The 27856-nt window shown below is 29.7% G+C and overlaps 1 protein-coding gene across 5 annotated transcripts in view; it reads left to right on the plus strand.

Moving 5' to 3' along the window:
* LOC107437484 (uncharacterized) overlaps window positions 1-27856 on the plus strand; it is a 98234-nt gene that overhangs the window by 43229 nt on the left and 27149 nt on the right. For 3 of the 5 annotated variants that reach the window (XM_043046922.2, XM_071185387.1, XM_043046924.2), the window contains exons 2-7: window positions 9870-9936; window positions 13256-13344; window positions 22206-22513; window positions 24269-24392; window positions 24469-24599; window positions 26825-26937. In XM_043046922.2, the coding sequence (XP_042902856.1) occupies window positions 13276-13344; window positions 22206-22513; window positions 24269-24392; window positions 24469-24599; window positions 26825-26937 (745 nt within the window). In that variant the 5' untranslated portion in view covers window positions 9870-9936; window positions 13256-13275. Of the gene's footprint in view, window positions 1-5235; window positions 5386-9869; window positions 9937-13255; window positions 13345-22205; window positions 22514-24268; window positions 24393-24468; window positions 24600-26824; window positions 26938-27856 lie in introns of those variants that run through there. The other 2 variants (XM_043046923.2, XM_071185386.1) reach the window with 2 other exon arrangements.

Raw genomic sequence — 27856 nt, forward strand, 5'->3', positions numbered from 1 at the left:
CCATAAATTATGCAGAATGTTCACAAGTATAATTATACAATAAGTATAATTGCAGAGTGCTCACAAGGAAAAAAATTTGTTATACTTTAAGGTAACTAAATACTCATTTAATTCGTAGCTCGAAAGCTCACAAACNTTATGAATATATTATTACACTTTTATTTAGACTATTAGTGTTCCTTTTTATTTACGAATTAGCATTTATTATATTACACTGGCACTAAATTTAAAATATATTTTCCAGAAATCAATTATAATAAAAATTATCCTACAATTTTTTGTTTTGCGGACCATTTGGCGCCCCTTTGTGAGTAGCGCCCGGGGCATGATGACCCCCCTTGCCCACCCCTCACTACGCCACTGGACTAATCGATTCTATTCCAAAATCGTATTCTCCATAATCGTATTATCCCTAATCGTATTCTCCATAATCGTATACTCCATAGTCGTATAAAATAATCGTTTCTATTCCATAAATTATGCAGAATGTTCACAAGTATAATTATACAATAAGTATAATTGCAGAGTGCTCTCCAGTAAATTAATTTGTTATACTTTAAGGTAACTAAATACTCATTTAACTCGTAACTCGAAAGCTCACAAACACATGTCAAAGCTATTCATTGTGTTAAAGACTAATCGATTCTATTCCAAAATCGTATTCTCCATAATCGTATTCTCCATATTCGTACTCTCCCTAATCGTACTCTCCATAACCGTATACTCCATAGTCGCATAAAATAACCGTTTCTATTCCATAAATTATGCAGAATGTTCACAAGTATAATTATACAATAAGTATAATTGCAGAGTGCTCACCAGTAAATTAATTTGTTATACTTTAAGGTAACTAAATACTCATTTAATTCGCAGCTCGAAAGTTCACAAACGAGTTTACAAAGCGATTCATTGTGTTAAAGACTATTTCATCTAGAATAAAATTAATCGTTTCTATTCCATAAATTATGCTCCAGTAATTTAACAATCAATTATTTGAAGTGTTAAAAGGTAAAATACTTCCGGGTAACATTTCCTTTATATCATTTACAGATGTTTCATTACTTTAATTCTCTTCGGATTCAATTATTGCTTTAGATTTTGTGTTTCCTTTTCGTTGCATGTTGCATTGAATGAATAATGTATAAAACTTCTAGCAATTACCTTTATTAAGCAATAAACTGTTTACATTTGGATCTCCAAGTCACGTCTTGGTTGTTTGTGTTGAGCATGTTGCTTTAATTTATTTGCGTGCTTTCAGTTCTTGTTTCTTTAGTACGCATAATGATTGGCGAAGTGCGATACTACAAAATTTCAGTTTAAAATGTAAACACAATTCAAATCTGGTATTTGAATATTAAATGTTAATATTAATTGAGTTTGATATTTATTTGCAATATTCTGAGAATTAGATTTGGAGTCAGGAAATGAAATAAATGATTTATTTCGAAAGTGCCTTTTCAATTTGTTTGATTATGATTCTATTAAGATTTCTATTAATATTTGATGAAATCAGGATATCGAAGCTAAAACTTTGAATGAACATTGTATAACAGTCTCCAAAAAACAAATGTTTCAATTTTTAACTACTTAGATATTCATTGTATATTAAAAATGCATTATTGTTTTGGGAGCAATATAAGAACAGGACACATTAATAACTTTTGATCCAGTTATCGGATTTTTACTTTCAATATAAATGATTCAAAGAGTTAACTTCAAATATGTTTATTATTTTGTATATTTTGTGTAAAAGTGTCCTTTTTGTATAACAGTTTTGTATTATTTTGTATAACAGTCTCCAAAAAACAAATTATTCAATTTTTAACTACTTAGGTATACATTGTATATTAAAAATGCATTATTGTTTTGAGCGCAATATAAGAACAGGACACATTAATAACTTTTGATCTAATTATCGGATTTTTACTTCGGATTTACTAATATCAAGGATTCGAAGAGTTAGCTTTAAGTATGTTAATTATTTTGTGGAAAAGATGTTTCAAACAAAGAAATTAGACAGATAATGTCCATTTTATCAATAACCACACTTTTCCCACGACGAATTTGGGCTCTTTACCGTCAAGAGAAGCAGGGTGTCCGAATCTGGTGTTATGGTTCAACCTCTGTTGACTAAAATATGGTCTGGATAGTCAACAGAGCGTTTGAAAGTCTAGATGTCGATGTTATTCGCTCTTTTGGCGAATTTTATCTTAAAAAACTACCTAAGCAAATAAAAAGATTTTGTACTGAACCTTAAAACCAGTTTATCGAAAAATAGTTTCTTCATAAATCATTTTTATAATAAAATTGCTAAGTTAAAGCAATTTGTCATAAACTTTCAACGATATTCATTGAGGAAATAATTTTACATTGATATTTATTTATTAAACTATTTTAAACTCAAATTATCTTAAACATTGTACAGAAATGAAACAAAAAAACACTATGCAGCTCGAAATAGTATGAAATTATTAATCTGAAACTTTTATAAGATTATTAAAGGAAAGTTTTACGTGAAAATAATTTAATTAAATTTTAAACTATATCTTTTGAACCATAAATTAAATTTTAAATTATATATTCAGTTTGATAAAAATAAGAGCTAGCAAGATTCATTTACATGCATTGCGAGCATGCATTCTACTTCCGTTCTTTGGGTACATTGATTGTTAATGTTATTTTTTCGTTAGATTAGTTATTAGTGTAAGAATTATCAATATTTGCTAATATGCTAGGTTTGCTATTTATACTTTGGCCTGATGAAAAAAAACAAATATTTATAGTCAAAATTAGTTTTATTATTTAAAACTATACAATAAATAAACTATACAATACTTGCTAAATATAAATGTATAGTTTTAAAATTTTAATCAAAAATGATGATGATGAAACATCTATGAAACAAAAAGTAGTAGGGCAAACATTCAACAAAACATTGTTGATAAAAGAATCAGACACATTAAATTGAGTCAATGCTAATGTATTCAAATGACTGTATTGCGTGACAAAAGCAGGCTTAAGAAGCTCATATTTTCGCCAAATAATCTTTTTCTTGCTTATAGAAGGATTTTCTGGTAGCCAAAATGAATGTAATCGAGCGATATAATGAATGTTTCTCCTTTAAACTAATGCTACTTTTTAACTTCAGAATTTTACTGAAAATTTTTAAGAGGAAAAGAGATAGCCAAGTAAAATATTAGTTGCCAATTCACTCGCCAAATGTTGATGAACAATGTTCGTAAAGTAGTTATGTGCTGAATATGTGAACTTAAAGGCAACACCAAACCTACAATGTAGTAAATCTAAGTAAAATGTGCACAGAATTTTTAAATAGAAACTATTTTCGTTAACACTCGTACTAATATTATCAACCATTTTCTGGCGAGAAGGAAAACTTTTCTTTTATTGCATCTTTTGAAGTAAAAAAGCAATATAATTATGATACCTTTTGAACAGGTTTCTCAAAAAAGAAGACGAAAAAGATGATAATAAAGGGACTTTTTTTATTTTTCAAAAATTTATAAGTTTATTCGATTATAAAGAATAAAACTGTTTATGTTAAACTATGTGCTGTTTAAGATTTAGTTTTATGAATGATTAAGTTTTGTGTTCGAAAAATAATTAAAATAAAAAAATATTTTTCTCTTATAAAAAAAAAGGTTTTATATTATTTTATTAACTCGTGGTTAAAGGTTAATTCATGTTTTTTTTCCTTGTTACAACTTGTTTGCATTTTTTCTTCTGAATTACAGCGCTTTCTTCTCTCATTTTGTTTTTCAACAGTGAGGAAGATTCTTAATTAAAGAATCAAAGCTATAATATGTTCGTTTTGTGCCATTTGCCTTGTTTAGATAAATACTCTGTAAAGTTTTTCAAATTTCTAATCATAGAAATTCCCCGTTTTAAATATTTTTGGAAAATATCTGGAATCAAAGGCGGGCAAGAGCAAAGCATTTTATTAAGAACTTCTCGGTTGCCTAGAAGTGGACAGGAGGGTAATACATTTTTTTCCAAATACTGTAGAATGTTTTCTTTAATTAAGTTGAATTTCACAAATTATTTAGATTTTATCAGTATATTATTAGCATCAGTTATAATTTTCTATTATAACTGTTAAAGAATTATTACATGCTTACATAGAATTTCTAAGTTTCAAGTACTGTGGCGTAACTACCACTACAAATGTTAAATAACAAATCACTAGTATATAATACATGTTAACTCGATTCCATAATGAGTCACCTTTTGATAGATGAAAGTTGACATAGTCGACTTATAATTGGTGACCTACGGACGTGATAAGAAATTGTCAATATTGATGGATGAATCCACATTAAACAGTTGATCTGCCTGTTATAAACTACTCAAAGAAAAAAAAATGCTAGAAAAAAAATTATAGCGAAAAGCTATAAAAAAATGATGGGAAAAAATTGCGAAAAGCTATAAAAAATAAAAAAATAAATAACGAGCAAAATGCTTGGAAGAAAAAAAAATAAATATAATGAGCAAAAATTGAGGTTAATAAATAAAACAACATTAATCAACTAGTGGTAATTGTTCATAAAATTCTATCACAGATAAAATTCTGAAAGGGGAGTAATGTGGCGAACTACCACTACAAATGTTAAATAACAAATCACTAGTATATAAGACGTTAACTCGATTCTGTCTTGAGGTTCCTTTTGATAGATGAAAGTTGACATGTCTATATTAAAATCCCCCATAGTACCAAGTGCAAGATTATATTCAAATTTTTAATTACATTTCTTTAAAAACATTATGACAGTAAAAACAAATACAGGTTTGCGTGATAAGCTATTTTATTTGCGTGATAAAGTTGTGAAAGGATACTTTTCAATCGAATTCACATTATCCAGCCGAGTTCAAATACTTCAGGGAATTTCCACTTTTAGCACAAAATGCCGCGCCTAGTCGCACCAAGCAAAATTGCAAACGATTATGTTTTCGTATAAAATCACTTTTATTGATTTTCTTCTAAATAGTGCCGGCTATTTTTATTTAAAAAAAGAATTTTCTCGCGAGTTGCTTCATAATTTGCTGAAAAAGAACGGTTTTAAAGCAGACGACCAGTAGTGGACTTCAGAATTACGTAGCGTCATACATCGGCGGTCAGTCTTTTGTCTATTATTAAACGAAAGATGGCATTCACTATTTCATGCACCGCTGACGAACGCTTTGTTTTCGTCTGCGTTGTTGGAAACATTTCGGATTAGCATGTCTAAAATTAATTTAATGTCTGAAGCGTTTTATTTAACAATTGCTTGTTAAAATGTCTACAGAAGGATTTGAAGAATGGTACAAAATTATTTTTTGCTTTGAAGGAATTTTTTTGAACAGAGGAAAAAGCATGCATCATTGTCCAACGTAAGAATAACTTTTCTTTAATCTTTGTTATTTGGATTATGTTTTAAAGCTGATAAGATTAATTGCGACTGCTTTTATAAAACAATTCTTAAAAATTCATTTGTTTTGTATTGTAAATATTAAAAAAAGTAAGAGCCCAATCCAGAAGACGAGAGAACTTCTGAATCATGTATGGGGAGATTTGCCTTCGTGGATGAAACTATCATTTGCGCTTCTTGAGAAGGAAAACTTCGAAAACCTCCCACGGTTCGATTAGCCTGACGGGCAAGGGGACTCTAACTCATGATCCATCTACAACTAAGGATATTTAGCACTTAGATCAAAATTAATCTGCTGGTTCTGCAATAATCTGCAGCACCCGCTGCCGTGCAGGAGGATTGCTGCTATCAGGGTGATTGATATGGATTATATTCTTTCAACAAACAATCTATAATATCTTGGTGACTTATAAGATGTTGTGTGAGTTTTTTTTAGAAAAAGAAATCAGACAGAATGAACAACTAATAAATAATCAAACGGAATAAGTGATCATGCATTCACAAACGTTTAATTTTACTGTCCAAAATGAGTAAAAATGGATTTTCTTTCAATTTTGCAGTTTAATCAATGATTTATAAAAGTAATCAAATCAAATGCTTTTATTAAATTTGAGCACTCTAAATAGTTACTTATAATTTATACCAATAAACCTTTTATTTTTCTAAATTTAAAAATAAATTTTTTAAACATAATTTTGTGGAACTTATTTGAAGCTCAAGTGAGACATAGCATTGTGTAAAAAAAGAACCAATTTAATTCATATATCCCTGTTTTTATAACGTAAAGATTCATTTCTCTTATTGAAAGCAAAGTAATTTAGAAAGATAATTTAAATAAAAATGAAACGGAAACAAACAAAACCTTTTAAAAAACAATTTCCTGATTTTTTACTATTTTTTAGAATTTAATAAAAAATCAAATATTGTTCACCAATTTCAAAATAATATTTCAATAATCATCCCTGATCAAATCGTATGAATTGTTTGTGCATTTAAAATTTTCTAGTTTAAATTTTATTTTCTAATTTAAATTTTACGTTTGTCTTAACAGAACTTTCATCACTCCTGACAAAATAAAGACAATTATTAATTCTGAAACTGCCATATTCTATGAAAAATAGGTATTCTTTGCCTATTTTTAAAATTACAGACCATGACTAAATTTCCTCCTTTATTTTTGGGCAAATACGGTTTCCTTTAGAATATTTTTTTATGGGAACTAGCATATGTTCTGCAATATTACTGCAAAATGTCTGCCCTATAAACAGGTCTGACGTATGGGTGTGACACAAGTTGAATTCTTGGCCATAGATGGTGCCCTGGAAAACAAGAACAATCGCATCGCTTTGCACTAATGATCTATGACAGCAACAATAACACACTTCTGTGTTTTACAATATACGTTTTTAGTTATTTGTTAAATGATAAAATCTAAATAAGTTGTCTCAGTTAAAAATCCATTTATAGTTTAGTTTTTAGTCTACGTTTCCATTTTATATTATTCGTTTTATGAAAAAACAGGGACAATTTAGAAAATAAGATATATTTCATAGAACATTTTACGAAAAGATTAAAAAAAAAAAACCGTTTTGAATAAATAAGTTATCTGTGTCGAAAATTTAATTTCCATACACAATTTTTCCATATATTTATTGCATTTGACTTAATAGCAGTCATATGTTTACAAAACATTCTACTAAAAGGTTTTTGAATAAATGAATTGTCCATACTGATAACCTGCTTTGTACATCACTTCTTCATTATGTTTTCTAAAGTTTGTTTATTGTATCACAATATTCAATTTGAATAGTTTAAAAGTAATGATATAAGTAAAATAATAATAGTAAAAATGAAACTTTAGCAAACAATAAAAGATATATGCGTAGTAATAATAAAGATTATAACCATAATATATTATCGCTATAGTAATAATAACAGCAATAATATGCTTTATAGCATTGCTATTAGTATTGATATTAAATTTATAGTAAAAATTTATCTTTGTAAAAAAGGTATTTTTCTTATATAATTTTGTGGTATTAATTGTATTTTATTTGTTTCATGACTAATTATAGAATATAATATTCATACTTTTTCAATATTACATGAAGTATTGAAATTAGTTTTAAACGATGTTATCTGGGTAAAAAAGACATTTATTGCATGACATTTATTGCACCTTATTTCTACAGTTTCACTAAAAGGTTTTTTTAATGAAAATGCAGATTTTAAGTTTTTCGTAGATTACCTATTTAATTTGTTTGCTGAACTTTTTTTTGTATCAAAATATTCAATTCGAAAAAAAAAACTCGAATTTACATTTAGTTGGCTAAAAAATATAAATTACATACAGATAAGAATGGTAAATATGGTATGATAAATTACTCTTCATAGTATATAATAATATTTTTATACTAATACTTGGAAATGAAATTAGTTTTATACGAAGTTAAATCTGTATAAAAGAAATTTTTGGTTTATAACATTTTATGACATCTTATTCAATGTTAAAAATATCTACCTTCGCATGAAATGTTTCGCTGAAAGGTTTATAATAAATTTGCAGATTTTAATTTTTTCATAGATAACCTATTCAATTTTTTTCCTTAACTTTATTTTGTGTGAAAATATTCCATTTGGAAAAAAAAACTCGAAATATATTTAGTTAGTTAAAAAATATAGTTTACATAATACAGATAAACATAGTTATTAGAATAATTATAGAATATAGTATTTATATTTTTATAATTCTTAGTAATGAAATTAGTTTATACAAAGTTATNAATGACATACAATATACCCAATAAACGACTTTTTATAGTATATAATAATAATATTTTTACCATAATACTTAGTAATGACATTAGTATCATACGAAGTTATCTGTGTATAAAAGGTATTTTTGGTTTATAACTTTCTTATGACATTTATTGCTTCTTATTTCTACAAACACTGTTAAAAATATTTGTCTACGCATAAAACGTTTCGCTGATAGATTTTTGAATGAATATGCAGATTTTAAGTGTTTCGTAGATAACCTATTTAATTTGTTTGCTGAACTTTTTTTTTGTATCGAAATATTCAAATAAAAAAAAACTACTCGAATTTACATTCAATTAGCTAAAAAATATAAATGACAGTATACCCAATAAACGACTTTTCATGGTTGGTTCTAATGCCACTTGCCACACGGGTAAGCCTGCTTGTTGAAACTGAGCAAATTTAAGTCAGTGTGTACGATTCTTGTTTTTCAGTGGCGCCATCTATGGCCAAGAATTCGACTTCGCCACGCCATACATCACTCCTTTTTATAAGGCGGACACATTCATACATCCACAGCTCGTAATTTTGACCTGAATCGGACGACTTTTCACAATATATAATAATAATATTTTTATAATAATACTTAGTAATGACATTAGTTTTATACGAAGTTATCTGTGTATAAAAGGTATTTTTGGTTTATCACTTTCTTATGACATTTATTGCATTTCCTTTCTACAGCCACTGTTAAAAATATCTATCTACGCATAAAACGTTTCGCTAAAAGGTTTTTGAATGAATATGCAGATTTTAAGTTTTTCGTAGATAACCTATTCAATTCGTTTTCTGAACTTTGTTTTTTAATCTAAATATTCAATATAAAAAAAACTCGAAATATATTTAGTTAGTTAAAAACATTAGTTCACATATAGATAATCATAGTTAATACATGACTAATTATAGTATATAATATTCATATTTTTGTAATAATTTCTAATATTGAAACTAGTTTTGAACGAAGTTATCTGTGTATAAAAGTTATTTTTGGTTAATAACATTCTTATGACATTTATTGCATCTTATTTATTAAACTACCTTAAAAAATAGCCTACGCATAAAACGTTTCGCTAAAAGGTTTTTAATAAATATGCAGATTTTAAGTTTTTCGTAGATAACCTATTCAATTTGTTTATAAAACTTTACCTTTTGGTTCAAAATATTAAGTTTGAAATGAAATTTGACAAACATTGAATGAAACATTTTACTAAAAGGCATAAATTACATACAGAGAAGCATGTACTTAATGCGTGACTAAGTGCTTTTATTTACATTAAATGAATAAATAAAACAATATCTATGCTACTTTGCTCTTATTTAACCACACCTATCTGTTCCTTAACAAAACATTATAGAAATACACAGCGACAACATCAAATTATTCCAACATCCATTCATCTGAAATGTTCTTTCCGCGGAAATGGAACATTGATCGAAAACTCTCGAATAATATCGAAAATTGGAACTTTTTAATGCTATATTTGCTAGTCGTTCGTCCCTTTTGTTCGTTATTAAATAAAAGTCGCTGCTGCAAATGTCGATATTTTAGAATTTGATGAAAACTGATTATTGTCGTTGTGGAAAGCTTTTTGGAGAAACCATTTGTTTATTACTCTTTTTTTCCAGATAGAACAGATCAGTTTCAATTTGGCTTTGTGGATGTCATGACTATTTTTGATACCATATATCTTAGGTAATTCTATAATTTCTTTTACATATCTATTTGTGTTACAACATTATTAGTTTCGTTTAAAGTCTCTAGATATTTTAGGTCAGTTGTATCAGGCCAGTCAGTTTTTTTAATTTTTTTATTGTGCATTAATTTGGCTCAATTGTGAGACATTGTTTTTAATTTCTTTTTAAAAATTTCTACATATTTCAGATTATGTTATGATTTTGTTCGCAGTTTTATTAGTATAAAAGTGTTATTAATTTTAAATTAAGAATTTATTTAATTTCTTGTTTTAGTTACATTTTTTACAGTTTCATTGGTGTGGTGACATTGCTATTTATGGCTTATTAAGAAATTTCAAGTATTTTATATAAGCATTCCAATTTTTTTAACAGTTTCATTAGAGGGACATTGTTAACTATTTCTTATTGAGAATTTTTAAATATTTAATAATGTATTTGGTACTTTTTTTACAGTTTCTTCGAAGTTACATCATTAATTTAAAATTCTAAGTATTTCAGGTTTTACTACAACTTCTCTTACAGTTTCAGAATTATTAAGCTTATTAGGAATTTCTATACATTTTGGGTTATTTTAATTTTTAGTAATGTTTCCATTCTTTTAAAGTTTTATTAATGTGACATTGTTAACAATTTCTTACTGATAACTTCTGAACATGTTAGATTATTTTTTACGTTCAATTATGTTTAAATTTTTTCATGCAGTTTTGTTGATGTGACAGTGTTATCAATTTCTTCTTGAGAATTTTAAGTTATTTTGTATCTTTGCCATAATATACAGCCTTTTCTTAAAAAGTATGATATGCAAAATTTAGCTTTTTGAGTTTGGTAGATGATTTTTTAAGTTATATAACATGCATGATATCAATTCATGCCACATATAATTTACAAAGTATTGTGCATTGAAAAGCTTTTAATGAATAGTATTTTTGTTCAAATTAACTGTCATATTTATCAGTGTGTGACTTGCGTATATTAATTTCATTTATTTAACTTTTAATATGTTAAATATTAATGCCCAAAAATTAAAAATATACATTGTGTAACTAATTTCTAAAGAGGCTGTTGTGTCTTTTATACTTATAGATCAGCATAAAAAATCACTGCGTCTGAATGCTATTTTTGAAAACAGTTAAAAATGCTACTTTTTAAATTTTAAAAGTTGTCTCTAGTAATATTGAAATTTTAGTCACATATTCAGACAAAAAAAAATTCCGATAAAATATCTTTTTACCCTTTTTAATCCATACTTTGAAAACCGCATTTTTTTTTTCACCTGGCATTTTTTTAAAAAAAGTTAAAGATGTGCGTGCCAAAATTTTCTTAAGCACATAATACATATTTGACGGATTATTATCTATTCTTTAAATATGATGAGTCACAACTTAATTAAGTAACAGATAAAACTTTGCGTTGTGGATCCAGTGATAGTTTTAATTTTTGCTAGTTTGAATAAATACTTTTAACTAACCCACGTCATATTCATTGCATCTGCAACTATCATATACATTTTAATCATAAGATTATGTTATAGAAGAAATTTTATATTGTCGAAAAAGGCTTTTCTTTTATGTCTTAGGATTAAGATCTTATGAAAAGAGCTTGTGGGCTTAAAGAAATCTTTAAAAAACACTCAAATGTTTAATTTAAAAAAAAGAAGATAAAACCATAACAATTTGAAGCATTACACATATAGATCACAAATTTATAATGGCATGTCTTAAAAAAATTGGTTTTTGCTTTAATTGTTTGTTTGCGAACTGCTGGATAATGTTTTTTACGCAAGGCGTTTTATAATGACCACTCTTAACGTACGATTTAAAAAACCATCATATACAAAATGAATTCTAAATAATATTAAAACCCTCCGGATGTACTTTTCTTTTAATAAGCCTTAAACTTTACACGCAGTTTATTACATGCTTAAAATAATTTCGAGTTTAATTTTGTTTCTAGTTTCAACTGTAGTATATTTTTAATGACTCTTNCACGCCTGAAATGATTGTTTTTCCCACTCTCCCGTTTTCGTGCAATTATCGCCCTCTAGCGGTCGCAGTTTTAATTTTCGGACACAAGTTCCTATGTAAATCTTGTTCAGCATGATATGACAGACCAGCATGTTAAGTTTGTAAACGACCTTTTGGGACACCCTGTATAACATGCATGATATCAATTCATGCCGCATATAATTTACAAAGTAATGTGCATTAAAAAGTTTTTAACGAATAGTATTTTTGTTAAAATTGCCATATTTATCAGTGTCTGACTTGCGTATATTAATTTGATTTAATTGACTTTTAATCTATTAAATATTAATGCCCAAAAATTAAAAATATACATTGTGTAACTAATTTCTAAAGAGGCTGTTGTATCTTTTAGACTTATGGATTAGCATAAAAAATCACTCTGTTTGAATGCTGTTTTTGAAAACAGTGCTACTTTAAAAATGCTACTTTTTAAATTTTGAAAGTTGCCTCTAGTAATATTGAAATTTTAATCACATATTCAAACAAAAAAAAATCCGATTAATTTACCCTTTTTAATCCTTACTTTGAAAATCGCATTTTTTTTTAAAGAAAGATAAAGATGTGTGTGCCAAAATTTTCATAAGCATATAATACATATTTGACGGACGACCAGTAAACGTTAATCTAATCTTTAAACATGATAAGTCACAACTTAGTTAAGTAACAGAAACCAACTACTTTTGTGGACCCATTGATATAGTTTTAATTTTTGTTAGTTTGAATAAATACTTTTAACTAACCCACGTCATATTCATTACAACTACAAATCATATACATGTTAATCATAAGCTTATGTTATAAAAGAAATTTTATATTGTCGAAAAAAGGCTTTTCTTTATGTCTCAGGATTAAGATCTTATGAAAAGAGCTTGTGGACTTAAAGAAATCTTTAAAAAACACTCAAATGTTTAATTTAAAAAAAAAGAAGATAAAACCATAACAATTTGAAGCATTATACATATAGATCACAAATTTATAATGACATGTCTTGAAAAAATTGGTTTTTGCTTTAATTGTTTGTTTACGAACTGCTGGATAATGTTTTTTTACGCAAGGCGTTTTATAATGACCGCTCTTAATGTACAGTTTAAAAAACCATCATATACAAAATAAATTCTAAATAATATTAAAACCCTCCGGGTGTACTTTTCTTTTAAAAGCCCTTAAAACTTTACACGCAGTTTATTACATGTTTAAAATAATTTCGAGTTTAATTTTGTTTCTAGTTTCAACTGTAGTATTTTTTAATGACTCTTATAATATTAAATTAAATGAAATATGCTTGTGGTTTAGGTTAGAAATTAGTTGTCAGCATGGCAGAAGATATCTTTCATCGCAATAAAAGTATTTCACCAGTCGAAATGTCCGATATGTCAAAAAAGGTGATTTTTTATACATTATCTTTCTATTTGTTTTAAACTTTTCTAAAATTTGAGAATTATTATTGCATCTCAAGAATTTATTCGAGTATTAAGTTTTCCTGCGCAAAGATCGTTTTCCATAGATTTATTATTTCACAAATTGCACGTGCGAGTTGATTTTTTTTTTGTCATGTGCTCTTTATAAGGCATTATCTTCCACATTTTGTTACATTTAAAGATTATTCAGAAAGCAAAGGTATTAATTCAAAGTTTTTTCAGGAATCAATTATTTCACAGTACATAAAAAAAATCTAACATTTTGCATGACTTTGACCTATAAATCGAATTAATAAATATTATCAGGACTCAATCTTAATACCTTGAGTTTCTAATCTAAACATGTTACATAATTTGCGTAGTTGATATTTTAGTTGCGAAATCGGACACAGATTCGACATTTTCTTTTATCCAATTTCGATCCTTGACATATAGCGAGAACTGTAATTTGAAAAATATAAGCCAAACAGTTTAGGCAAGAGAGTGATCGAAAATTTGGGCCCCTTTTAATTAATTTAACTTTTCGTGTGATTCGCTATATATAATAGCAAATCAATAAGTTTTTGCACGTAATTATAAAACTTGTTTATACAACGATATTAATTTACGAATGGTAGAAAAAAATATTTGAGCTGCAAGGTATATAAAGCTTTAGATCCATTTAATCTACGTAATTTGAATGTCGAAATTTAAATTTGGGAAGGAATCAGTACAATAGTTCCTGAAAAATAAAGTTTCGAAAATAAAACTTTTTTGAAATGATGAAATGCGCAAACAATGAAATTTACATTAAGGATGATCGGTCTCCTGCTATAAAATATTGGAACTATGTTTTTCAGAGTGTGGCTATTCACGTTTGGTCGTACGTTTTGGTGCCTGATTTCAAGCTTAAAATATCAATTGCTTTAATTAATAAGGATGCTTAAAGTAATGCTTTCGGATCATTAAGATTGAGTCCTAGTACGTAAAAATCCGATCATTGTACCAGAAGTTATTGAAGTTTTTTTGTGTGTGCTATATATTTTCTTTTAATGACTGAGCTGCGGTGTCAAAAAAATTTGTTGAACTTCGACTATTTGAAAATGAGGTCCCTTAGGCTTCAAGAAGAAATGAATGCTTTGATCGTATGAAAATTATTTAGAAAAACATTTATACTTAGTATGTAAGCAAAATATTATTCAAATGAATCTTGTGACAATTATTTAAGTTATAATTTTATTAGTTTTTTTCCAACCCCGACTTTTAAAAAGTGAAGTCCCACGTTAAAAAAAAAAAACGAACGATTTTTTAGAGAAATATTTATATTCACTATGTAAATAAAATATAATATCTAAAATGAATATCTTATCCCTTATATAACCTAATCATATATCATATTATTAATCATATCTTAATCTTATTATCATATAACTTAATTGAATATCGTGAACAGTAATTGAACAATTATTTAAATAACTTATTTCAAATTTACAGTATGTTACAAAATAAAACCACCTCAAATATCCCTTATTTTAGTGGTATACTGCATAAAATTGAATAATTTTAAAATCGTAAAGCAACTGAAATGGGATACATTTTCTTAAATAAATAAAAACGTGAAAAAAAATTGATTTAGTTTCACACAACTACCGATTTACTTTAAATTTGGATGTGTAAGATCACTTATTTATTTTTTCAAAGTCTTCTGAGTTCTAAATTTTTTTAAAATTTTATTTTTTCTTTAAAAATCGCGTGTAAACTGTAACTTTGCATAGCAGAAAACACAAACGATAATATTGTAAGAAAAAAGAAAACTTAATTTATTTGTTTTTATAAAAGAAATTCATAATGTTAAAGTTTCTTTTATTTTTAAAAAAAAAAGTTAGTTCAGAAATTTTTTTTTAAAGGTAGTTCCATTTCCACTAAAATATTTTTAAGTATAACTACTAATTGAGAACTATTTCGTATTAAATAAATAAGATAAGTTATTTTCGCCTAATGAAACACAGTTAGGAAGAAGAAGTCTCAGAAGTTAAGACACTGAGCTGTCATTGAGGAGAACCAGGGTTTTATTTCCGAACACGGCTTAAAGCCCACTCAACTTAAGATCGATGAGTCCCAGCTTGCGTATGAAGTAAAGGCAATTGGTGTGCAATGCTGACCACATTACTGCAGGTCACAAGGGAACCTAAACTTTCATGACCCCCATCTCCGGCCTGTCGAAATTCTTTAGTGTTTCATTTTTTCTCAAGGCTGTTTTTAGAAGGCTCTGTAATCGCATGCTATATTCATAATATGCTATATTCATAACTGAAATAATGCACTGACTATATACATAACTGACTATATTCATAACTGATCTGTCCCGCAGTGGACTGATCGTTAAGACACGGTTCCCAACAGATCACCGGAGTCAAGCATCACTGGCTGCGGTCAGTGTGCGGGTGGATGACCTCTTGGATCAGTCTGCATAGGGACCGAGGGTGTGCGGTATGTGCCCTCGTTAAACTGTTCTACCGTAAAGTGCTCGACTTCGCGTGCAGGTCGTCGGGCTACCGAAGCGGGAGTGCCATTCCCTCTGTAGAGAATCAAAATTGTGATGGCATTTCTTCGGATCATCCTCAGGGGTGTTTCCCAGACCGTCGCCAATAGCCCATTGTGCAACTCTAGTGCGATGTAAATGAACTATAACAACAACAACAAAAAATAGTGCGTGGAGTCCTTCCGCGCGGAAGAAGTTAAACTTCGTAACCTGCGACGTTGATTGTAGAAGAATCAGCAGTCGTAGAAGGATCACTATTTCTATTCAACGACTCTTTTGCCTGCTCCGCTCGCTTCCGTGCTTTGTAATCACGGTAATATTGTGCATTTTCCCCTCTTGAACCAGTGGAAGTGCTTGTGGTTGCCTCATCGTCTCGCCCTCGAAAATGTATTTGAATTAATAATGTATGTGAACGCGTCATAATGTAATTTCAAAAGAGAAAACCTAACAATCAATTGATGTTCACAAGAGACATACCTTGACATAACCTTAAATCCGTGGGATTGTTTTCGCTCATTTTTTACAATTGTTATCCACTAAATTTGAAAATAAAAAATACTAACCTATTAAATTATATGTGTATCAAATCAAACTAAAAAAAATATTTATTGAAAAACAGTACTTTTATGACTTTTATGCTAGTGAGAACCAAAACAAATTGAAACTGAATGAGGGAAAACTGGATCCTTCCACGTGATTTCCCGGCCAATAAAAATGTAGCGTTAAACGTTTAACGCAACCTCGTTGGAAGTCGCATAAGAAGTATAACTTCAAAAACTTCATAACTGATCTGAGTTTTCAACAGCTACTCGTGACTGTTAGGTGAAGTTAAGCCTATGTTAATTCTGAGAATGGCGCAAAGCGTCAATATGGAATTTTGAGAAAATGAAAAACGTTTGTGGTTTAATTTCTAATATTTAGAAACTTACACCAATGCTGACTTATCTAGGCTCATAAAAATTTGCAAAAAATAAGATTAGGTCATTGATAATTTTTCTAAGTAGAAAATTGTCTCTAAATTAGTGATTTAAAAAAAAGAAAAGTATAACAGCTTTTAAAATATTTTAGGTATTTGTCCGTTCTAAAGCCCAAATAAGTATTTGCAGCAAGATGATATACAGTTGAAAATCATAGCTTTGCTTGAAGTGTAAGGCTACTTGCTTGCTTTGCTACTTTGCTTGGCGAAAGTTCTTCGAAAAAACATGCTAAAGTTAAAAAAAAAAGTTGGTTGACTCATCGAAAATTAACGAAGAGACGACTTGAATAAATTTGAATTTAAATATAGAGAACTGATTCTGAATTGTTTATTAATGGTCTAAAAGATAAATTTATAATGATACCTATATTCTGCAATGAGTTATCAAAACATCAAGTAATAGAAAAATAGATCAATAAATCAAAATCTATGTATGCATTGTCATACGAATATCAATGATTTCAAAATGTTTTTCAAATCACCAATTCACTCAATTTATAAATTGATTCCATAGAACTGATGAAAACAAATTTCTTTTCACAAATATGCCAGAGAATGATTTATAATCCTCTTGTGGAAGAAAAAAAAAAACTTTTTAAAAGAAATCTGCAAAAACAGCATAGTTTTTTTTCCCTCCCTTCCCCTTGGTTCAAAATCGAATGTCCATTGTTTGCGCTCTAGATAAAATTTCGTAACAAGAAATTCCTTTTTGTTTTATTTTGAGTGACTTATACAGATGATAAGTTTTTCTATTTTATTTCAACGAAAAACTACATAGAGTAAATAATTTGCTTGTAAGAAATATAATCAATATTCTTCTTTTTTTTATAAAAATTATATTTTTAGTTCAGAATTTGACTACAAAGTGTTTTAAAAACATCCATTTTTCCTTGTATTTCTAATATTGTTGTAAAATATTGTTTGAGCAAAATCGGTTTAATAGTTCCTGAGAAATAGAATTTTAAATATCAGACTTTTTCATAGTTATTTTTTGTTCTTCACGAAAGTTTGTACTCCGTGAGACGCAAGAAATAGTCGCAGAATCATAAGAAAGTTCGGTAAATCTCCGCTATAGCGACAACTCATGCCAGCAGATAGCATTCTCGTTATAGAGAGCCTGTTGTTCCAAGGCAGTGATTCTCAACCATTGTGCCACGGCACTTTTGTGTGCCGCCAAATATTAGAAATGATAAAATTATAATGCTTTTTTTATTACGAGTAAAGTTTAAATTAAAGAAAAACGTATATATATACTTTTTATAAATTTTCCACGCTTTAACCGCGTGCACATCTTTGTCGGCGATTGTCTTGTCTCTGAGAATCTTAAAATAAGAAGGAAGAGTTTAAATTGTCTTTGACAAAAAATGTTGAAATAAGTAGAAAACTTAATGACTATTAAAATTATTAATTAAAAAAAGAAAGCAAAGGTAAATATTAACTTTCAAACGGAAATAAAAGCTAATCATTAAAGTAAGCTATGCAATTTATAATTCTAAAAACAAATTCACAAACGATAAATAACAGAAAATAAGCTAACAATTAATAATTAGCAATAAAACTAATTAACGAGAAATCGCCAAAAAATAATAATTAATGTAAAAAACTAACAGTTAATAACAATAGAAAACAAGCTAACAATTAATAACTGGCAAAAAAAAATAAATAACTGTTACTAATTAATAAAAAATTAGTCGAAAGAAATAATTAATCCCTTAATAAATGTGCTTTTGTAGTACATATTATTTTATTTCACATTCAAAATTATTATCACAAACTATTTAACACAGTGCATTATAGGTAGGTAAACAACTTAAAAACTAATTTTTTTCATTGTGTGCCGTCAAATTTCAAAGTCGTTAAAAGTGTGCCACCACAAAAAAAAAAAGGTTGAGAATCACTGATCTAAGGGATAAACATATTTTAAGTTGAAATAACAATAGTAAAGATTCTAATGTAATAGTGTGTAATAGCTTTTGACGCCGTTGGTAACAATAAATTTGTTCCAAAAGTAAGCAGTCAAAATGAGAAATAACAGGACATTGTAGATATGCGGTCAAGAAAGAGACACACTTTCTTTTGAAACGTGTAACAAGATTCCTAAAGTAGCAGATTTTTTTAAATTTATTTTTGTACGGAAGAAAGTTACTCGCTAATAGTCGCACACACGTTTGCTTTATAAACATAATGGATTAAGAATGTAAGAAAGAAATTTGAAATGATGGTCGTTTTTCACTTTTCTACATTGATACAGAATTATTTAAAAATGTATTCCGTTTTGCCCTTTTAATACTGAAAATTTAAGCAACAGAAAAATGCATTTCCTTAAAAAAAAAATTTTTAACTCGTTATAAACATTCCAATTATTTTTCTTTATTATCAGCCTTTGGCGGTGATTTGGGAAACTGTCGTAATAGCGAACTTCTCGAAATATGCTGTTCTCGATACAGCGAATTTTTACTATATATACTTGAAAGAAAATGCAATGCTGCCAACTACTGCGCTTTATTTCAAAATTTCTTATAGAGTGATAGAGAGCCGCAATGGCTCCGGGGATAGAGCGCTCACCTTCCAATGAGGCGATCCGGGTTCGAATCCCAGTCGATACGAATTCCGCATCCGGCTTGCACCGACCACAGTGCTGACTTGAAATATCCTGAGTGGTAGACGGATCATGGGTTAGAGTTCCTTTGCCGTCAGGCTAACCGTGGGAGGGCCTCGTGGTCTTCCTCTCCATGTAACGCAAATGCGGGTTAGTTCCATCAAGAGTTCTCGGCGAAGGCAAATTTCTCCTAATACCTGATCCAGGAGTTCTCTTGTTTGGATTTAAAATTACAAGGCTACGAAGTTGAACGTTAGTAGTCTTAAATCCATAAGATTGGATAGGCTGTTAAACCACGGTTATAAAATAAAATAAAATACTGAGTGATAGACGATTAAAAATTAAAGCTTTCAGAAATTACGGTAATTTTGGCAATCTTTTTAAAAGCTTCATCACTAGAGAGCAGGAACAAAGTGGTGCTCATTTACATGTAGTGGTGTGGAAAATTACTTTAAATCAAATTTACAGGCAAAGAATCGTGCATTCAAACATAAATTTATCTACCACTTGAAGAAATTTTATCACTCGGAAAATTTAATAAATATAAAGATTTATTAACTATTTAACCTAATAACTGGTAAGTTTTATATTAACGGATGCTTAAACTTTTCCACTTGTCATCCTGTTCTAAATATCCCAAAGTTAAATGTCACTAAGATGCTTTAATACATTTGTTAGACTAAAAAAACTATTCTACTGAAGGATCATAATTTTTCAACCTTTTATTTCTTCATTTCAATGACATCTAGAATGTTCCTTTTCCGTTTCTTTAACAATCTTTTTCTTTTCTTCAATCTAGTATACCTTGGTAATTGTCGTCGAATCTTTTTTTCTCGTAAACGTTTTGGACCTGTGCCATTTTGAAATGGTAATCTATAGTTATGTCAGCTATTTTTCAAACCTTTAAAAAAAAAAAACTGAAGCTTTGTGAACATTTTCTCTTCTTTTTTCATCTTCTATTCACGTATTGTAACAATAGTACTTATCATCAGTTTGATATATTCGAATTGTTTGGTTGTCTACAAAAAAAAGTGATGAAATCTTTGAAAGTTGGTTAAAAATGCTGACTCAAACGAAAATATTCGAAGATTAGAATTGTTATCAGAAAATTTGGTATTCACAATAAATAGTAAAATTACTTAAAATAATTCATTTTGCGATTTTTTTTTCAAAGAGATATAGACATTTGACAATGCTATGCGAAGTTGATCAATATAACAAGTGTACAATTCGTAACTGTTAAAATGTGTTACCTTGTGATTTTGAACCCAATTCAGAAAACGAGGGAACCTGTAATCAATTTTCAGAGCAAAAATCATCATCGAGGAAGAGAGTTCGAGAGATAACACTACATAGAGAGAAATAGTTATATAAGATTATTAAAACATAAAAGAAATAAAAATCCATCCTGAGATCTACTTAACAGACAGATGTTTTTTTAAAACCTTTATCATGGTATAGAACAAAGTTTAGAAGAAAATACAGCTTGGTTACAAGTAAGGATTGCGGATAATTGATTACTGTTAATCATTATGTGACCATAGTTATGGGTAATCACTTGTCAAGATTACAATGATATTCGTTACTTGTTATTAAAATGTATATTCTGTGCATATAAGGCTATTTTACTTATTGTTTCTTCAATGTATCATAAATGTAGTTTTATATCGAACTATATTCTCAAAGAAGACTTGCTATTGTAATCGTATCCTATGATTACTTGTAATATCGTGTAATCATAGATCATACGATTGTTGTAATCGTTGTTAATGATGATTGTAATCCCGATTATAACATTAAAGTTTTAAATTACTTTGATTACAAGTCATCGTTTGCTGAACTTGTGATTACTTGCATAGAAATACAAGTGTTACTGATTTTTGTAATCGACATCTAACTCTGGTACCTGAATCTAGTTGGACAAGACCGGGAATTTCCAATCTTTTTAAACCTATGAGCATATTCTAGAATATGGGTCGGACAGCAGATCCCATTAATTTTTTCTAAGTGAATTTATAGTAGGAATTTTACAAAGCATTTTATTGGAATCTCAAACATATTTTTTATCACAATAGTACAAAAGTGCCCTCAAATAAGTGGTTGAGGACTTCTAGTTTACACCATTCTTGTTTACAGTACATCATAACTAGAATCTGGAAAATATTGGGATCATGTTTTCCAGATTCTAGTTACTCTCCAAATTTTGAAAGGCACAAATCTGAAACCGATGAACAAAAGTATGTTTATTTAGAGTAAGCACATTTTCGTGTCTGATATCGTAATTTGAAATATCGTCTTCACTTATTGATTAGCATATTGAAGACGCAATTGAAATAGATGCGAACAATACTCATATAATAATGATATTGCCGAGCAGTCTAAGTCTCAGTAGCTCCGAGGTTTAATTCAAATCTACAAAGCAGAAGGTCCCAGGTTCGATAAGGGAAGCGGACACTAATTCCCATTTTTTCTTATTTAATTCTATGAACATTCCAGAAGCTTCTGGTACATTCAATTTACATCATTTCCTCTTTTGTTATTCCTAAGAAGTTTCTAGAACATTCTTTGTTAGTATATAAGCAATCCCTTCATTGTAAACAGGCAATTCTTAGTGCAGACTGGTTCTCGTCATTTGTACTTTTTTTCCCATTAATAAATTCATTATTTAAATCATTATTAAGCATTCATTATTAGGCATCAATAACATAATGATAACTGTTTAATTTCAGCCAGTTGAAGGGGACAAAAGGGAAGAAAACAAATCAAGATTGTGGTCATTCCTGAAATCGAATGAAGAACATCTGAAGAAGTTCTTCGAAACTTCCCTCATAACGAGTTTTCCAAAAATCGCAGCTTCCAGTAGTTGGAAAAAAAGAATTTGGAAGTCGTTGATTTTTGTACTTTGCTTTGTGGGATTGTTGTGTCAAACTTGTACTTTTTTACAATTTTATTTCACTTACCCAACGACTGTTAATTTGAAGTTTAGTAGTCCTTATGAAATCGTCCAACCGGCCTTGACACTTTGCAGTAATAATCTGTAAGCACTTTTCTTTCTTAATTATATCAGTTATATTTACTTGTGTATAAGTTTTAGGATAATTGGATAAGTTTGTACAACTGACGCTATTTTACAATGCGTTTGACTAATTGAAAAAATCTGCAGAATTTTCTAATCAGCCTGACTTATTTTATGCTTATCTCAGTGAGTCCGCATACCTTTAGATTAATAAGAAAATGATCCATTTATTCATCTACTAGCCTGATTTATTTCAGGCATTTTATAATGAATCCAGAGTTGAGAAGGCTTATTGTAAATAGATTTATTTCATCATTGCAATAAACCTAAGCAAAATGCAGTCTGAATAATTTCGCACAGGTTTTCTAACTAGTTGAAAGACATATAAACTCAATGCAATAAGCTTAAAAATATCAGGCAGATTCGAAAATTCCTGATCCAATACAATGAACCTGTCACAAATCAAAATTATAGCGGCATTTTGTAATTAGGCCGATTTTTAAATTAGTCAACTTCAAGTATTCCGAATGGCCACTAAAATCAGCTTTTTCGTTATTATTATTCTCCTTCCGCAGGAATAAAATTGTATTCCAGTGGTTATGTACTACGAAAGGAAATCGCTTACAGCGCCACCTAGTAAAAGAATTTAGAGTTATATCGTTCCTGTCTTTAAAATAAAGAAAGTTACAATAAAGAAGTAGAATTTTACAGAATCCTCAATATAGTTGGCGAAGCCCTTTATGGAAAACAATGCTAAGGAAGCCTAAAATGCGCATTTGTTTATCCGCAATTTCTTATTTTCTGATATTACGAAGCTATTTTCGAGAGAAAAAACAAGATATTACAAGATATTTTCAATTTAGATGTTCAAACTTCTTTTCATTGCCTGCAACTTATCTCCGTAACCCTGTTCGAACATCAAAATTTAAACTATTGTGACGTCACAGTTTCTAAAATCACAGATTTATCTTCATATAAAGCATTTACAATTAAAAATCAAATCTTACCAATCAGCATTAATAGGAACGAAGTCAGAAGGGTGCGTAGGATTAAATAAAATCTGCGTCAAATATCGAATCTTTATTTTATGCAAATCATGATTATGACTTGAAAATATCAGAAAAAGGAATTTAATCTTGATGGTCTTAATAATTGAAATTATAATTTGCATAGCAAAAAAAATGCTGTAATTTTCAAGGTATTTAATTTTAAAGAAGATTGATAGAAATTCTGATAATTGCAACTATCTCAACTTTTATTTTCTGCTGCGTGTTTAGGTGAATCTTTTACAACGATTTTTCCTATTAGTTATTTAACACTGAAATTGATGAAGCCGGAGTTTTGAAATATTTAAGATTTTTTCCTTTTCTATGTTAAAAAAATGAAATCGAATATATCCATGAGTCGGAATTTTAAAACCTTTAAGAATTGGAAAAATTAGAAAAAAGAAAAAAAAACATCTTGTACAAAGTTAGTTTTTATGTTTAAGTGCTAAATTCCAGTATCAAATTCAACATCAAATTTTAAAAAATAAACTTTTTACATCTCAAATAAAAATTAAAGCTAAGATTCTCTGAAATTTTATAACTCAGAAACTATTTGAAAGATTTCATTTATAATTTGTACATAAATGTGTGCAATAATTCTGTTAAAACACATAGTAACTTAGCTTTCATTTATTTTAGTTAATATTGGATGTCAAAGTAAAACTACGTTAAATATTCTGCGTATTTTATTATTTTTACAGTAATAATATATACTTTTGTTTTCTCGCAGAATTAGCCGTCCAGTTTATTGTGAGAAAAGCCATGCTAAATGCGAATTTCAAGGTGACGAACAACTGTTTTGTAGCCAATATCCTAAATACTGTGGTCCAGGAGGGAACGTGTCATATAAAGGAGTACGTTATTGCTTTCCCTGTTTTCATTCTATTCATTATTGGTATTTTCCGTTAATTTTTATGTTCTTGTTGACAGGTGCCTACCGAACGTGACTTCCAAACTGCGAAACTTAACAACTCATGGGAGGAGGCGGATGCATTGGCACCAAAGCATGGAATGATTCAAGAATGTAAAAAAGTTATCAATGGGCAAGACATACAATGCAAGTAAGTAACACACAAAAAAAATTGAAATATATTGGTAAGATAAGAAAAAATATAAAGTTAATTTTGATATTCTTAAAGAAGAATACATTACTGCCTGTGCCTGTTATTAAGAAATCATCCAACATTTGATGATTCTAGTACAGAAAGCTAAGGATGCGCAGTCGGTAAAAACGTCGGTCACTTTGATAGTCCGTCATTGTAAGTTCGATCCTGGCAGTCACTTAAACAACTGATGTGTATAAGCAGCAAGGTGCTAGTTCTGTCGTGACTGTAAGTTGTTTGTCCCTCAAAAGTTTTCAGAAAGGAATACCAGATCAGCTACTGCCCTCGTCACCAGTCTGTGGTTAAAATTTCGAGGCATTCCGACCATTGTTGATAAAAGCTAGAAAGACGTCAGATATTTTGTTGCTGAAACGGAAACATCATTTCCTGTTCTTAAGAAGTCTTGGGGCTGTCATCGCCTGTCTCAGTTTCGTTCTGGCGTTTTATGGGTGATGTTGTAGAGGCTTTGGGACTCTCCCTGAGGAGGATATCACATGCCTCAGTTTCATTGTAAAGTTTTGTGAAGCATGTGTTGCTGGTGTTGTATAGTGTGGCTTTCAGGAGAACTCCTCCAGACACCCGTCTCGCACCGTGGCGGGCACTAGGTTACGAGGAAAAGACACTTCGAATAGGGATGTGGGGTGAATAGTTTTATCTTAATCTTGGCATAGGTCGTAGTGAGTAAACCAATCGACACTTTCTTTCATCCCCATTAGAAATGTGCTCTAGCTTGTTACCATAGTAGCAGACAGCCCCAGACTTTTAGTCTGGAGGAGTTCTCCTCAAAGTCGCACTATAGAGACTTTGGAACTCTCGCTAATGAGATTGTCCTGCAACTCTCTTATGATGATTTTGGGATGGGAGACAGTCACAGATATGACTGTTTGAGTTGGCAAATGGTGTTACAACTTTTTCAGTCATCAACTAATGTTATCAATCTTATGTACTTTTTCCCAGACTTCATCACAGTATTCAAATTCTTTTTTTAGTTTTGATCTTCTCGTTTAGAACTTTAGATGTTGTTTATCGGCAAATTTCAGTGTGATTAAAAGGTTAAGAGCATTTACCTGATATTTTTACACTGCTGTTTTTAAAGGTCAAGTGCTATTGTCCGGTATCCCTTACGCTGATAACTTTTTAATGTTAAGCCCCATAATAATAACAAATTATTAAAAAAACTGTACAAGTTTAGTTATAGTTGTTCAAATTTTCTTTTTTTTTCATAAGCAAATAAATAAAAAAGTTTAAAAAACTATGACTAGTCACATAAAGTTATTATAATTAGTCTTTAAAGTCGGGTTCAAAAAACAAGGATTAATTGTATCTTTACTGAATCACCCATTCACAGAATAGTTTTTTGGTCGAGATAGCTTCGTTGGTAGGCTCATGAGTTCGATTCTTGCTTGCCGAAGAGTCCCCATGTAGTAAATGGTGACAAGTGCAGTTATTGAATTGTAGATTGCTCGTTCTCTGGTTCAGGTCAAAATTAGGATCTGTGGATGAATGAATGAATGAATAGATGTATGAATGGGCCCATCCTGTTGTCTTCTGGGCCATAGATGGCGCCACTGAAAAACAAGAAACGCACCATCTGCTCTAAATTCGCTTGCTTTCACCAAACAGGCTCGCTGGTATTGGCAAGTGACATTAAAAACATCAACACAGAATAATTAGTATTGGTGGCAACGAGATAGTAGATAGATTGGCCAAAGAGGGCAGTGAAGAAGATATGTTCACCGGGTCATCACTTACTTATCAGGAACTTTACTCTAATGAAAAATATAGACTAAAATAAATCTGGTGAACTCCACCTACGCACCAATGGTACACCGCAACATCTCCTGGCACCCATCTGGGAATCGATTGCGATCGAAGCTCCGAGACTGCCTTGGCCAGATTCTCAATTGGTCACCTAAAAATGTCTAACATTCGAACTTGGCACAAAAATTTACCCGACTTGTAAAAAATGCTGTGTCCATCCAGCCTCACCGAAACACATACTTGATTGTGTCGGACTTAACTTCCAATCCCCTTCTTGTCATCGACTTTCTGGCTGACAACAACTTTTTGGACTTGATCTGACTAATGCCAGATCTATGAGGATAAGCAACAACACAGAATAGTTTTTTATTTTATCTTCCTTCATACTCTTGTTCATATAATTATTCACGTTTCTCTTTTAGCATTCGGAGATTTCCTTTTGTGACGAAGAAAAGAAAAGCTACCTTCTGCTACACCATTGATTCCCTGTTGGGACAGCCACATGCCAAAGACGATATTTATCCCAACACTCTTTGTAAGTTTTTTCGTCATTAATTTCACATTTTTAATTTTTATTTACTACATGACGAACGATGGTATGTACTCACGCCAAACCCAACATTGTCTGTACAACTATATAACAATATTCCGCCACTATTGCATAATAGCTTATAATCTTGTTGAATAAAGAAGCAACAAATAATTAAATATTTTATTGATAAGAACAGCAGTAATCGTGAAGAATTTAATCAGATAGAACTTGAAAATCCTTTTAATTTAACTAGTGGGCTGTGCCCAATGCTCGCTGACGCTCGCCAACCCCAGAAAATTGCTACGCAATCTTATATGGTTTGCTTTGCAAACCAAGGTCGCTTCGCTCTCTACTAACTTAGGTACATTGCAAATGCACAAAATTCTAAGAATTCAAAACAATCATTCAAATCTATATAAAAAATTTTTTTTTTAAAAAAAATTACATCTTTTTAGTAAATACTAAGTCATTAAAATAAATTTGAATTCAAATAAATGACATGTAATTCGTTAAACCTATTAGAAATGTGCTATACTATAAAATCTTAAAGCGTAACAGTACGACTGAGACTCATTTTTCAATGAATAACTAATAACAATAATAAAACAAATAAATTCAAGATATAAATCAAAAATCGTCAAATAAATTCTTAATATATAAATTCGTGAGAAAAAGCGCTTTCGACAAAATACTAAAATAGAGATCTATCGACAAAGACTACTCACTTTTGCCTGATAGGGTGAATTTCGGAAGAGATCACATTTGGTGAGAATGCTCTCGCTGGTTATTTCAGTTTCCGTTTTTAAAAGCGCTATATGTTGAGCCACCTCACTAGATTTTACATGTGACATTTTTAGCGGCAATCATTGGTCGATTTTCTAGCGTTGGAATTCGGGGAGTTGTAATGAGGCTTTTTCCTTGT

The sequence above is a fragment of the Parasteatoda tepidariorum genome, chromosome 9 (genome assembly GCF_043381705.1).
Source record: "Parasteatoda tepidariorum isolate YZ-2023 chromosome 9, CAS_Ptep_4.0, whole genome shotgun sequence".
Lineage (NCBI taxonomy): Eukaryota > Metazoa > Arthropoda > Arachnida > Araneae > Theridiidae > Parasteatoda > Parasteatoda tepidariorum.